Source organism: Orbicella faveolata, unplaced genomic scaffold (assembly GCF_042242905.1).
Source record: "Orbicella faveolata isolate gen_17 unplaced genomic scaffold, um_ofav_v1 contig_15, whole genome shotgun sequence".
Classification (NCBI taxonomy): domain Eukaryota; kingdom Metazoa; phylum Cnidaria; class Anthozoa; order Scleractinia; family Merulinidae; genus Orbicella; species Orbicella faveolata.
This window is the reverse complement of record NW_028301542.1, coordinates 11,462,501-11,478,080: the sequence shown is the minus strand read 5'-3', so window position 1 is coordinate 11,478,080 and position 15,580 is coordinate 11,462,501. Positions and strand designations below refer to the sequence as shown.

Here is a 15,580-nt window from a genome sequence, read left to right as displayed (position 1 = left end):
GCAATATGCAGACCTGAGACTTAAATCCCTCACTCGGCTTCAGTCGATATTGCTTGTGGGCCCCTGGAAGAACCATGCGATCGTCTTCTAACACTTGCTCCAGCTGAAGTCCAAAGTTCTCGGGAAGATTGCATCCATCAATAAAGCAACAAACTTTGTTGAATTCACTATCTACACCCCTGAGTCTTGCACCGGCCTACAATTAGAAAGTATTCCAGTTTTGTATTGATTCTAAAGTTTGGAAATCGAGCTGATTGGGCGAAATGTCGTGGCTGCCTGACTCGCCCTCAGCTGTCTCATATCCTATGTCATCGACTGCCTGTGATAAGATACTCTTTTTACAATCCTGCGTCTTAAAAGTTTCGCTTAAGATACGATTAGGTACGAGTCTGTACATTTTTACTGAAAGCAACGCATTCCAAGCCCTAGCCTTTTTGAGTAATTTTTACAACAAATAACAAAAACAGCAAAAACAAACGAGGACAGAATCAGTTTTCCAATAACAATCTTGGACAGTAAAACTGACCCACATGTTTATCGGGGGACGGGAGATTTAATCTACGGAATGTCCCTAAAATGTTGTAAATAAAAGATGTTTAAAAAGTTTCATTTTGACTCATGATATTCAAAATCAAAATGGCTAATGAGGACAAAACTATTTTTGGAATAGGAGTACATATCAACCGGTGTAATTCAGTATTCTTGCTACATTTTTTGATCATGACAGACTGTTGATATCATGTGGTTGCATGGTTTTGATCCTGTCTATATGAAGTGATTCATGACGGCTACGTCGGTTTAAATCTTATTTTACGATTAAAGTGCACCTAACCCCAAAAATTATTTTCGCAAAAACGAGTCCACTTGCCATTCCAAGCATTTGGGCGAAAAAAGTTTTGAATTTGTTTGAATGCTCGATTTTCTATGCCCTTTGAAAGTCGCACTTGAACTGTTGCGCGACCGCGTTTAGGGAGTCTGGGGCGGCGGTGGCTGATGACGTCTAACCAGGAACCAAACACAATAGCGCCTCAGTCAGATCTCTGTATTTCTCGAGAGATGTAAAACAAAACTAATCGTTCCAATATATTTTTGGGACTAAAAACGTCCAAGTTTTGTTTCAAAATCATTTCTTTTTTGTCACTGGAGTCAGAGTGAAGTTTCGATCGAGACTTCGATCGAGCACTTTCGACGACTGTGAACTCACTGCTTAGAGCTTAGAGAGCAATTTGCAATATTTCAAGCGACGACGGGGAATACTTCTTTGCGGACTAGCTGCTTGTATATTAGGAATGGGTAACAAGATACGTGGAGGAGCAGACAAACGAAAAGCAGGGAAGAAAACTCGAGGACTGCTTTAAGCCAGTTGGATAGTAATTTCGTCACCTAAACACAAGATCCCACGCGCGGTGTTTTATGGAAAGCCATAACTTTCTTATGTGGTTGTTTATCATTATTTGGTGTGGTTTCTTCATTATGTGTTCTAGTTACTTCATTACGTTGTGTGGTTTCTTCATTATGTGTTGTAGTCACTCCATTATGTTTTGTGGTTTCTTCATTATGTCCTGTAATGTAGTCCTGACGTGGTGCGTTTTTATCATGATGTGGTGTAATAACTTCATTACGTGGTGTGGTTTTATCGTGATGTATTGAGTTTTAGAGGGGTACCTGGAGGATGGCTTTTGTTTCGTTGATTAATATTAACTTCGTTTATTGACATTTGATTATTTAATTAGTCGCGTGATTGACAGCCGATGGCGTAATCGCTAAGTAAGTTGATCATTAAGTTAGAATGACACGTTTTAAAAACCACGAAATCAGAGACAAAGGTCATAAAAGCGTTTTGTACCTTACGTTGAACATCGCTAACCTGTAGTGTTTTACTGCTCGATCTGCTGACCCGTTTTGCTGACCTGTTACCGAAATACGTTTGACTGGATATCGCCACAGAAGTAAGTGACCGTTTGTTTATGTAATCCGTTGAATGTTGAGAATTATATTTTCCATGCAATTTCATGAATCGCTCGCTATTAGGTTTTGTAAGAATTATGTATCTTATGTATCTTCCTTATAGATCGAATAAAACAATATAAAGATTATACGATTCCGTATCCAGTCATTCATCCGAGTACCATCTTTTCCCCTGGACCAGCTTTAATATTAAGGACATTGCGTCGTTACTTTCTGTTTCAGAAAGTACTGTTTATCGAAGAATGGGTTGTTACGGCCTCAGTCAGTTGCAGCTCACAGAAAAAAACAGAAGGTCAGCTTGATGAAGTTGTAGAGGAAATAACTTGGGAATATCCTTCTTGTGGAGAGGGACTGCTAAAGCAAATACTGGCAGATCGGGGAATAAAGGTTTAGAGGATGAAGCTCTGTGACAGCATTCGTAGGGTCGATCACGAAGGAGTCGAAAACAGGAAGAAAGGCCGTCTACGTCGAAGGACCTATGATGTTCAGGGTCCATTTCTTACGATCCAGTGAAAACTAGATTGTCGGAGTCGGAAGCAGAAGCGGAAGAATAAACCAATCACAACGTTTGTTTCCGGGCCTTGTGATTGGTTAGTTCTTCCGTTTCTGCTTCCGACTCCGACAATCTAGTTTTCACTGGATCATAAACGACGGAGTCGTAAACGAAATCGGAAGAAAGGGAAACGTTATAATCATAATCATAATCATAATCATAATCATAATCATAATCATAATCATAATCATAATCATAATCATAATCATAATCATAATCATAATCATAATCATAATCATAATCATAACTTTATTACCGTGTCAAATAGGGGACACCTAACTAAAACTATCTAAAAATAATATACAGAAAAGTCCCATCTAGGATGTAGGTCTTAAACTCCGTACGTAGGTCTGAAAGTGCTTGAGATTTATCGCCGATCTTTCTTTATCTGTTAGTTTGCTCCATAGTCTTGGGTCTAGATATCGAATTGAATGTTCCATACGTAACAGTGTTAAATCTAGGTAAATGAAAATCTCTCTGCCGTAAACTATAAGTGTGGCTATTAGTATAAAACATGTTACAAACAGTCTGCGGGCACAAATTATGTTTAACCCTATACATTAAAATACATATGTCTTGTAGTCTCCTATTATCCGTTGCGATTCTTCTGACTCCGATTCCGCCCAGCTTATGACTCCGCTTACGACTCTGATTTTCGATTTTCACTAGGTCGAGCTTATATTCAATGTTTAGTCCATTAACTCAATGGATATAAAGCTTGTTTTGACTCAGTTTTATTTAAGAATTGGCCTAACCCATACTTTGACTGTGATTATAGAGAGCTCAACCAAAACACTGGTTTTGATCGATTGAAAGTCGTATAATTGTTTGGCCCAGTATTTTTGAAGTTGCAGGATGCAAGGAGGAAGGAAACATTTCATACAATTACCGATTTCACATTGTCACACGTTTTAAGTCGTAACTCCAAATAACAAATGTAAATTTTTCTCAAAGTTTGCATTGAAATTCGTCGGATAAGCGAAAAGGATGTGTTCCCTAAGCGGTCTGCAGATAATGTTATGCGGTCATATTTTTGACACTATTCAGCAGTTCAGTATTGCACACAATGTTTGCCACACTGCTGATTTCCAAACGTTCGAAAAACTCTGAGTCTAACAATTTTGTTATCATGTAATTCTAAACGATTAATCTTCGACTTTTATCTAAATCGAAAGAGAAGTAAGTGTTGGTTGGCGGCGTACAGCTGCGACCTATTTACATATCATTATATGGTCGGAACTTTGCCGGCTATGTTATAAATACTGCGGGATTGGAAGACATAGGTTGTCGGTAGTATTTATACAAATTGCTGGTTGGCTTTGAGCAAAAAAATTTGAAAACAGCGTTTGGAAGTCTGCGGAACAAATTCCAGTGAGAGTTCTTCAATGGCTCCCACAGAATCATTTCGCTTGTGTCGGTTCGACAAAATTAACCCATCATTTACGTCTTTATTGTAACACTGACCGATCATCGCCAGTAAATTGTACAGTATATCTTTCTTTAAATCTGTGACAACAGCCGATAGCACTTCTGGAAGGCGTTTCTGCACACTTTTCCAATGTGTATTGCACCATCCTGAAGGAAATGAGAGGACGTGAGATATTCAACCCTCCTGAGTAGACCTCACAATAGATGGTTTTCAATGTCACGCAACGAAAAATTAAATCGAAAACTATTCAGTGAATAAAGCCAAGAAATTTTAATGTTATAGGCGATAGGTAAAGAAGACACTTCTCCAAGTTTTGGGTCTCTGCGTTTTGCCAAACTTCAGATATTCGTCGAAATGTATGCAGCCGCTAGTATGGAGCCGCCATGTTGGTGGAGCTTTGTGCTCCACCAACATGGCGGCCGGAAAATAGTGCACACATCTGGAACTTACTTTGGCTATCTAGGCAACTGATTATCTGATCTGAACCAACAAACATTAACAAAAGCCCTTTTCCTAACACTTTAACTCCTAAAAAGGCTAAAAATCACTCGATAAGTGTATATTTTTCCACAAACGCGATCGGAGCGGTAAGTCACGCACCGCCACAACGCTGAACTTCAAACTGCGCGGGTTTCCAAACCAAGCACGCTATTGAGCTGAAAAGCTGTAAACAGATATAAATTTAGATCACCTTATGCCTGATGAGGATAGAAACTTTCGTGGCGTTTTAGTTTTGATGACTTTAGGTGAAAAAGATCTATAGCCGCTGGACCCATTCTCCTCAAACTCGGTCGCGAAACAAAATGGCGGCGTTTTGATGCTACTCTCGAGATTTCGTCAGGGTAAAGAAAATCGAGGATTTAACCTAATTCAAAAATTTTTTCGCAGAAGTATTTCAAACAACAAGTAAATTCGTTTTAGCAAAAAAAAAAAAAAAAAAATTGGGGGTTAAGTGCACTTTAAAGAGTTTGAGTAGTATGCGTTTCAAGTCGCACGTGAGTTTGTGTTCCCTTTCGTTGAAATGCTGCGGTACTGTATCGGTTGTTCTGTATGGTGTTCTTTAAATTTGTTCACTTTCTTGTCATTTGGAGCCTGTTTGCATTTGCAACATTAGATCCCGGAGATGAATTCTCTATGCTCACATTATCGTGTTCCAGATACGTTGAACGTTGACTGTCTTTTACAGTGTACACCTTCAAACCTTCGAAGACCGCTTTCGTCCACCAACTTTGGAATTTTTAGGACAGGATCCCAATGCGACAATGCTTGGAATAGTCTTGAAATCAGAATTAAAAACATGAGCAAAGTAACTGTGATTAATTAAAGGGACAGCATCATGAGCTGCGCATGTGTATAACTGCTTTTTCATATCGGCTGAAATATTTGTTTTTAAAGGGGATTTTTAACGTAATGTGTTATTTTGTAGCTAAGGGAAAGCAGTTTTATCAAAACTAAGTTATTTTGAGGTCTTTTTGAGTTGTTTTAAAAATAACTGATAACTCATGCCGTGTTTCCGGCCGGTCGCAGCGTGATCAAGACAACTTCATAAATTCACCAGTGCTAATCGGCTCATGTAAATAATGTTTTTTCTCCACTGCATCTCCACAGATTTTTAAGTTAACCGCGTCATTTTAAAGCAAGGTGAATGTAGATTCTTCAGTACGTAATGATTTACCGGCCACAATACGTTAAACAGCTAAAAAAGTCATGCCGTATTTCACTCCACTTTCCGTTGAACTGCCACACGATCCATTTATCTTCCAACCGGTCACAGGGCTAACCGACTCATGCATATATTTTTTTCTCCATTACATCTCCAAAGATTTCTAAGTTAATTACGCCATTTGAAAGCTAAGTGAATGCAGATTCTGTTTAATACGTTAAGATTTAGAGGCCATAATACTAATAATACAAAAAGCCATGTCGTTTTAAACCAAAATTACCACCAAATTGCAACACGATCCGTGTATCTTTCAAATGTTGTTATAGAATCTTTATTTTCTGCAGCATATCTGCCCAGAATTCTACGTTCGATATTTCGCTAGAAAGCTAAGTGAATGTAGATTCTTGTAAGAATTCGAAAATTACGATTTGGTGGTCAAGATGCACTAAGTAGTTCAACTGGCCAAGGTACGTTCACTGTGTAGTCTCCACTTGTCGACGCCATTTTGAATTTCGCACATGAGATTGAAATCGTCGCCGGACGTTTTCAAACTGCTCGCACATAGGCAATTCATGAGATATGATACTGTCCCTTTAAACAAGCCTCGAAGTGTTTAATTTTTAGAGCTTTCGCTTTTCATTCTTGCTTTCATTTATCACTTTGTATCATTTTTATTTTTATTTTTTTTGTTTTTATTTTGAGGGCCGGCCCTTCTGAAAAACAACATTAAAAATTATTATTATCATTATTATTATCATTATTATTATTATTAAAATTATTATTATTATTATTATAATTATTATTTATAACAACAAGAACTTTATTAAAATCTCCTCAGAAAACCTATTTACAAATCTTCACACATTCCACTATCGTAGACTAAAATTTTGATGAAAATATAATATCATGAGATCCTAAAATACTAATTCACAAGCTCATGCCGTCATCAACTTTCAAAAATTAGTAGACACACGCCCGGTTAGCGTTTAAACGGCAGACTTTCATTATTATCATAATATGATGATAATAATAATAACAATAATAATAATAATAACAACAATAATAATAATAACAACAATAAAAATAATAATAATAATAATAATAACAATAATAATAATGAGAGAAAAAACACTATTCCTATACTAAAGTTTTGATGAAAATAAAAAAATTAAAAAGATCCTAAAACACTAATTCACAAGTTCACGCCATTATTCACGTTCTAAAATTAGCGCACAGACGCTTGGCTAGCGTTTAAGCGGCAGTCATCAATGAAATCCCCTTGTGGAATTTTGTGGAAAGGTGTCCTGGAGCCCCTCACACATGTGTGTACCGACCTTAAAATCTCAAAGGAAAGGAATGTTCTAATCCAAGTAATAGTAATGTGATAAGGTTCCTCACTCTTTTCTGAGAGTTTCTCGGCTAGGCGTTTGAGAAAGCAATTACAATCGGCTCCCATCCCACCGTTGGTTCCAAAAACTAGGGGAGTGAAAGATCCCATTTCAACGTCTAGCACGCTGTGTTGGTACTTCCGCTTTTTCTCCTCCTCCTGCTCCTTCAAGATTGTGGATGTTGCTTTTCCCTGGTTACACTTGGAGTTAACATGCGTTACTCTGACATCGAAAAATGCTGTAACTCCTCGAGACCAAAAGCTCCCCACCTTCATGTTCAGTCTTGCCTCCGGACTTGTCACCGTGCTTCTGAGGTGGAATCGCTCATTATCGAGAGGTTGTAGTTGTGGTTCGACTTCAACGTTGGTCCAAACCATACCAAGAAATGAGGTAAGTAGGTTGCGAACGCCTTCGTGTCTCTGCCCCACAAACCCTCCCTTTTCGCAAGACAGGGCATGGCTGACGGTATACTTCTCACCACACTTGCTTGGTAAATCGGACAGGGACACATTATATACCTTAAGAGTGATTTTCAGAGAGTGTCGAGAATCGGAAGACAGTCACGAAAAATCGATTTTTCTTTTATTTCGCCAAAACATACCTTAAGGTGAACTTATTCAGGGAAAAATAATTTAAAGTTCCAACGATTTATTTTACGGCCAAAATTTAAGAAAGTTCGACATTTGCATATAATGGCGGTTTTCGCGGCTTACAATGTTCAGAATTTCACGCTTCTTTACGAAAACAGCGGGGGCGTAAAAACAATCTTATGAAAACAAAACTTGGCACAAATATTATTTCATTCTTATACTTTAAAATCGTGTATAAGTTTCTTGAAGTTTTGTTTGTAGCTTTTTAACGAAGGGTATTTGTACAGCCGCCATTTGTGTCTCTTGGCAAGGAACAAATAAAGGCCAACTTTGACTAGTATAAATGGCCTCTGGTATATATCATTTGGTCAAAATATCTACATTTTAGGAAACCTTGGTTGTTGTTTTTTTCACCCAAAAGTTATAGCTCTGTGAATTAAAATGTTCTCCGTCAGTAAAATAAAATGTTACGACATGTAAGCGAGTTCAATCTTATGCAAATCACAAGGTTATTCTTTGGAAGTCAACGGTTTAAAACAGAAAACAACGACTCACCGTTACCTACGTTCCTTCTGCTGCTATAGAAACGACTTTAACTTCCCAGTGTCCTTGTGAGCTGTTCTGTAAAATATTTTCAGTAAAACAGCGAGCATGAACGGCCATAAAATTCGACAAAGTCGACAATGTTTATATATGAGATGAGACACTGAGTGGCACACACAGTCCTGGCTGTTTTCATCGTCTTGCTCAGTCGAGAGTCCTTTAAAAATATGATAAAATATACGCTTCAAACCGTAGTAAACATGTTTCTCATAAATCAGTCCCCGTATACTGGATAAACGACTCGAATGACCTCTGAGGTCAGGAGGTCACCTGATATGTCGTTATGTTACTTTTCCCCGGTTTGACATTACACGCGTAACGCCGTACTTAAGGACGTTCGCGCGAAAATTTTCCAGTGGATAGATTTTTTCTTAATTTTTACAGCAGTCAGATAATGAGTTTCTTGTGTCAGAAATGCAAAAAAAAAAAAAAAAAAAAAAAAAAAAATGGGGGTCACCAACTTCGTTTCAGAGATAAAGCGTGTAGAAAGCTACCTGATTTTGAAAATTCATCATGGTCTAGAGGGATTTGTAGTTAAAAATATCGAATGTGAGTCAAAGGAGGCAAACGATCTTACTGGATAGCACCACCGCCTGTTGTTTTTGAAGCAGCGACTATCCGGGTCAGATCTCCAGACATCGCCAGTTATACGGACTATAAATGGAGATAAATAATGCCCTTGGCAGTGAATGCGTGATTTAGAGGCACGAAAGGAACGAGCTGAAAACGCGAATCTCACGCGAAAAAAATAAGGTTTGCTCTCGCTGCTCGTATATCACCAGCCTTTGCCGACTAAAACGGCACAGCCTGTTTCTGTGTTTTAGTCATTTCAATCACTTATGACGCTCTTTTTGCCACCTTTTTTTTTTGTTTTGTTTTGTTTGCTGCTCTTGATAGATATCGCAATAACTTTATAAGGAAGTAAACATGTTTGATTTGTATTAACAAGTGCATCTTAAAACTACTAAGAGTACAACTTCAACAAGTAAATAATAAATGTCTGACACTTTTTTTGGACGCCTTCAGCGACACAGGCAAATGTTGAACTTCCTCAAGATATGTGATTGTAAAGTTTTACAGTAGTCAAATGAGAAGGAATGTCTTCAAATATGGTCGGGATAAGAAATTGAACGGTAAATTTGGAAAGAAAATCTTAAGCCTATATAACAGAAATTTCAGATTAGAAAAATAAAAGAATGAAAAAAATGTAACTAGGCCTTTATTTACATAGAGTAAGTTTGTCACTTTTGCCAAGCGACACGAAGCGTTACTGAAAGCAGGCAGCTTACGTTACTTGAATAAATAATGTGCAGAATTTAAAATATTATTATCTTCGGCGGTCCAGCTTTTCCAGCAGATAAACGGTTTCTTATTTTTGAGTATTTATCTTTGCGCACGTTTAGATGTGTGCCAAATGTTACTAAGCGCAAAACTATGAATCACGTCGACATCAAAGAGATCAATCCAGTGTTGAAATTATGTCAGGGTATCATGCATCTATGAACGATATCTTAGAAGCTAACAATTATGTCAAAATATTGCTTTTTCAATTATCTTTTTAAATCGAAATGTCTTTAAAAACATTTTGAATACTGTAATTCAACTAAATGCCGTGATGTTCACCGGGGGGGGGGGCACTGCCATATATGGGCTATATGGGCTATATGGGTATGTGCCGCTGTGAAGGGTATGGTTTTCAAGCAGTTTACTCTAGGATAGGGTATGTAAATCAGAGCGTTTGGGTCTAGAATAGGGTATCATTTTTCACAAACCTGACTGGTTGGTTGAAGGTTTTATCTGGAGTAAGGAAACCAGAAATTGCCACTCAAAAATATAAAAAAATCAAATCGGCAAGTTTAAATTTACGCAAATCAGCCTCAACAGTGTCAATAGCTGGGGAGATTTGGGGAGTTTACTCTAGTATAGGTTAGCAAAATTCAGCTGAACTAGCTCTGGTATAGGCTAAGGGTTCCAGGGTCACAGCGGCACATCCCCACCCAGAAATTCCCAAAGTACCCACCCTCCCCCCCCCCCCTCAATACGGCTTTACGCGTGTAATGTCAAACCGGGGAAAAGTAACATAACGATATATCGGGTGACCTCCTGACCTCAGAGGTCATTCGAGTTGTTTATTCAGTGCACGGGGACTGATTTATTTACTCATGAGTCGACATGAGGCATATGGATATGAGAAACTAATTTACCACGGTTTGAAGCGTATATTCTATCATATTTTTAAAGGACTCTCGACTGAGCAAGACGATGAAAACAGCCAGGACTGTGTGTGCCACTCAGTGTCTCATCTCAAATATAAACATTGTCGACTTTGTCGAATTTTATGGCCGTTTATGCTCGCTGTTTTACTGAAAATATTTTACAGAACAGCTCACAAGGACACTGGGAAGTTAAAGTCGTTTCTATAGCAGCAGAAGGAACGTAGGTAACGGTGAGACGTTGTTTTCTGTTTTAAACCGTTGACTTCCAAAAAATAACCTTGTGATTTGCATAAGATTGAACTCGCTTACATGTCGTAACATTTTATTTTACTGACGGAGAACATTTTAATTCCCAGAGCTATAACTTTTTGGGTGAAAAAAACAATAACCAAGGTTTCCTAAAATGTAGATATTTTGACCAAATGATATATACCAGAGGCCATTTATACTAGTCAAAGTTGGCCTTTATTTGTTCCTTGCCAAGAGACACAAATGGCGGCTGTACAAATACCCTTCGTTAAAAAGCTACAAACAAAACTTCAAGAAACTTATACACGATTTTAAAGTATAAGAATGAAATAATATTTGTGCCAAGTTTTGTTTTCATAAGATTGTTTTTACGCCCCCGCTGTTTTCGTAAAGAAGCGTGAAATTCTGAACATTGTAAGCCGCGAAAACCGCCATTATATGCAAATGTCGAACTTTCTTAAATTTTGGCCGTAAAATAAATCGTTGGAACTTTAAATTATTTTTCCCTGAATAAGTTCACCTTAAGGTATGTTTTGGCGAAATAAAAGAAAAATCGATTTTTCCTGACTGTCTTCCGATTCTCGACACTCTCTGAAAATCACTCTTAAATGCAGAGAGTCTCTGAATTCTTGTTTATTCAGTACCAAGCCTTGATTAACAAGGGGCACCCACGAGCTCGCATCCTTGTCTCTCGATTGGTTAACTGACCGCAGCAGATTCGAGGGTAGAGTGGAATCAACACTTTTCATTCTCGATTTCACTGACGCAGTTTTCAAAGCTTGATGTTGTCTTTTTAACTCCTCCGTGGAATTCTCGCCTGCCACCATGAACGTACTCTGTGCAGGATTCTTCGATATAGCTCAACATCCATCCCCGACGGCCCGGCTGAGCCCATTGTATTGGATGCAGCATCAAAGATCATTTTTTTGTCGATCGGGTCAAAAACGCCAGGAGGAATGTAATCAATGGGTCCGTATAATAAATTCTCATCCGCAATATCTGCCGCTTCCGGATGTTTCGAGTCACCCAGCAAGAATTGAGGAAAGAGAATAATGAGTAAGTAAGCTGGAAAATACGCCACTGACAGGACTCGGAAAAGAAAAATAAAGGAGGAAACTGAAAAATGATAATGATAATGATAATAATATCGCTTTGATGAACCACACGATGTTTTTGAAGTTCATTTCTTAATGAAGACAATACATGTTTCGGATGAGACATCTACATTACGAAGGGCAACCGAGGTATCAAATTAGGGCGGGACAATCTTACTAAGTTATTCTTCTTTGCCACTGCCCAGACCCAGTTTTCCTTCTTGAGTAATTTCTACGATCAAATTGATGGGGTGGCCATGGGCTCTCCGCTCGCTCCTGTATAAGCTAATCTTTTCACGGGTCACCATGAGAAAAGGCTGGTTTACTACTGCTACTGCTACTGCTACTGCTACTGCTACTGCTACTGCTACTGCTACTGCTACTGCTACTGCTACTGCTACTGCTACTGCTACTGCTACTGCTACTGCTACTGCTACTGCTATTGCTACTGCTAATGACAATGACAATGACAATGACAGTGACAATGATAATGATAATGATAATGATAATGATACGAATACGAATACGAATACTACTAATAATAATATTGGAATTTTATTGGGCTCATTAAGATTCTTTAACAAAACTTTACATGATAATTATTTACAGCACAAAACTATTTACAATAACGATTGTATTAAAATCGTTAAAAAAGGAAGCAAAATGTAGTTTACAGAAATGAATAGAACTGAGAAAACCTGAGAATTGGAATGACTTGTTCAAAATGTCACAGAAACGTAGCAAAAGTATTTGCTACGAAATCCGTAGTAGTAGTAGTAGTAGTAGTATCCGTGCGAAACTCTTTGTTTGATTTTAAACATTTTAACACATCCATTGAACTATTGTTTTACTGACTATTTATACATTTTTTATCAACTATCATTTGGACTTGATAATGACGTCAGCTCAACGTCGAAACGTCGTCGTTTTTTAACAAATTTTTAACTTTCTAAATATGCTTAGAAATATTTTATCGCAATTTTTTATAGTTAAATTATGATAATAATAATAATAATAACAATAATAATAATAATAGTAATAATAATAATAATAATAATTAATTATTATAATAATAACGGAGGGGAAATCCAAAAATTCCCTCTGGACCTGGTGGAATACGAATTTTTGTTCAAAAATCGGTTAGACCTTTATAAGGAAGAAAATGTCCAACAGTATGTTTACTGCAACCTGTCCTCTTTTTCTGCAGCCGTTAGTGACATTTGCCAATATTTGTTTCCAAAGTGAACTTAGAAAGAAATTAAAGGTTGAAGATTTCATAATGCTTGCGCTGGTCGGATTATGGGGAAACAAAGGAAAACGCCGTAAGAACCATTTAGTCGCATTAACGGGGCAGTCATAAGACAAAAGTTCTTCTCTAGCTTTCGTTTGGCTTCAAAAATATATGCGTACATATTTCACCTCGGACATTAATTTTTCCTTGAAGCTTACAGTTTTCCTCGAGCTCCGCCCCCGGAGAAGTGTGTGTTTCTAGTAACAGATAATGTCCACCCAAAAATAGTCATACTTTTTTTGCACCAAAATATAATGAAGGGTACTGTTCGTATCTGTTGATCGATTTCGCAGATCACTCAAAATGTGGGAATAAAAATGAGACATTATAGAGTCTTAATTGAAAGTCATAAAAAAAGATCTTCTCACCAATCTTATCCCTATGTTCACTTTCGCTTGTTCCCTTTGATGTTCTGTTCCACTAATGATATACACTTCCCCTTTTCTGCGACTTACTTCTGCCCCGGTCTGCTCGCTTATCTCACGGAGAGTAGCTCCCCCTTTTCCAATTATTATACCTTTGTATTCAACTGGAATCTCCACTAGTTCCCAGATCCCTCTTTTTACCTCCTCCTGTCAAGAAAATGGTTACAGTCATTTCTTTAAAATGTTAGGGGAAAAATCGTTAGAATGACGTCCAGGTATATATACGAAAATGAAGACATTTATCTTTACAACTTACCACTTTTTCCAAAATAATCCTCTTTGCACATGCTATCTGCTCTGCATTGCCACTGACCGTAAATCCTTCCTCCTCTGGGTTTGCTGACCAAATTTGTGCCCCAGATCTCTGTCCTATGTCCTGTATCACATATCCTCGCCTACCGATGACATGAGCTTTAAAATCTTTGGGAACTGGCACAAATTCACTCTGCATTGCCTCTGTGGCTGTCTTCTTAATGTGGCACTACCTTAGTGATCTGAAAAGCAATGTTTTCTTTTACAAATCTTTTACTAGATCTAGTTTATTACTCCTGTTAATGGGAGACATGTTTCACGGACACACTGATGAATGATAGCGTCATGATACTCGGCATTCCCCTGTTCTGTCATTGTTGAGAGATTAGCAAAAGCAAAGGTAAAATACTTATTCGTCTAAAAGCGCGTCATCCCACTTGCAAAGCCAAGAACGTTTTATGGGTGTATATTAAGTATTTTAGATTAGCAAGGTTCCTGCCATAAGAAACCATTTGGATAATGTTTCCTTGGTTCTTGTAACGAGTCTCATCGCCGATAAAACGTCAAGAATTTATGAAACACAATCTCTATAAGAAGTTCTCTTGAAGAGGACTGCACAATGTGTTGGCTGAATACCAGCTTCAGGAATACAGTGAATACAGTGATATATGATTCCCTCAGACATGCCAACTGAAAATCCCCAAATTCAGTTTTACCCGTTGTTATCCAGCTCGTCACTCAAAGTCCAGTATTTGTAAAAACGTTGCACTTTGCTTTTGGTATAGAACTTAACATTTTGATCTCTGTACATAAAACGACTTATCCATCGCCGATGTGGAGTCCCGGTGGGGAATAGACCGCTAATAAGTACGACACAAAAATGGCAAATGCCCGGAGGTAAGCCCGGGGGACATGGTAACAGGTAGAATTGAACCACCCACTAATTCCGCCACTTTTGGCGTTCATGTCTTTTATATCGCGGTCTTTACAGATTATTGGTTTCTTTGGTAACTTACGGGGTAGTATTTTTACATACAAAAACTAATTCCAAATAATGTTTAAAATGCAAAATTCAGCGAAATGGATTCACCTTCATAACTACACAGGAACAAAGTGGGAAGCGGCTTATTTTTTCAGATAGAATAAATTAGGAATATTATAATTCTAGAATAAAGTGCTCACGAGTGGTAACGTCAGATATATTTACCGGGCGTGAGCAAACAGAACCGTGTCTAAAAAAAATGTAAATCTTATTTATAGTGGTCATGCACTTAGGTATACAAACACTAAGCTTCAATAGTTTACAGGTATGGCACTGAAACAAAGAAAACAAATATTTCAAATAAACGATACATAGTTAAGAATCCCAACTAGCAGGAGGCAGACTAGTTGGCTATTTACAAAGCGTGACCGAGGATTTGAATTCGGGAATACCGAGAAACAAATCCCGCTAGTAGCAGGGTGGAGGCCTTGAACCCGGGACCTCCAGATTTTAACACCAGCACCCTAATCCACTCGGCCACGCTGCCTTCACAAGCAAAAGTATAAGGAGGATTACAATGATTCATGTCTCCATTGTTGGCCAACTTATAATCTCAACTAGGTAGTTTTTCATATATGAAGTAACACACTAATGTTGTAAGAAACTAATTAACTGAAATGAAGAACGAAATCAGTTGGAAGAAACCAGTCAACTGAGACTCTTACTGGTAATAAATGAGGTGTATACATTCGCCGGAGATGAACTGTAAGTGACAGAGACGAAGAATGTACATGTATGGCATGAAATGAACGTTTGCCGCTATTAGTCTATTGCTATAAAGCGTATACCTTTCTTGCAAAAAATTTCAGACAATTTA

General features: G+C 37.9%; 2 protein-coding genes across 4 annotated transcripts in view; both read right to left on the bottom strand.

Annotated features, from left to right (window-relative positions):
- Window positions 1-15,580, bottom strand: part of LOC110060734 (uncharacterized) — a 40,369-nt gene that overhangs the window by 17,496 nt on the left and 7,293 nt on the right. For 2 of the 3 annotated variants that reach the window (XM_089288412.1, XM_089288413.1), the window contains exons 2-4: window positions 13,726-13,963; window positions 13,413-13,616; window positions 14-196 (exon numbers count right to left, since the gene is read on the bottom strand). In XM_089288412.1, the coding sequence (XP_089144538.1) occupies window positions 14-196; window positions 13,413-13,616; window positions 13,726-13,920 (582 nt within the window). In that variant the 5' untranslated portion in view covers window positions 13,921-13,963. Of the gene's footprint in view, window positions 1-13; window positions 2,718-13,412; window positions 13,617-13,725; window positions 13,964-15,580 lie in introns of those variants that run through there. The other variant, XM_089288414.1, reaches the window with a different exon arrangement.
- LOC149113532 (uncharacterized) lies at window positions 6,282-7,555 on the bottom strand (the record flags this gene model as incomplete). Its single annotated transcript, XM_089288476.1, has 1 exon — window positions 6,282-7,555. A coding segment is annotated over one exon (717 nt), but the record flags the coding sequence as incomplete, so codon positions are not given.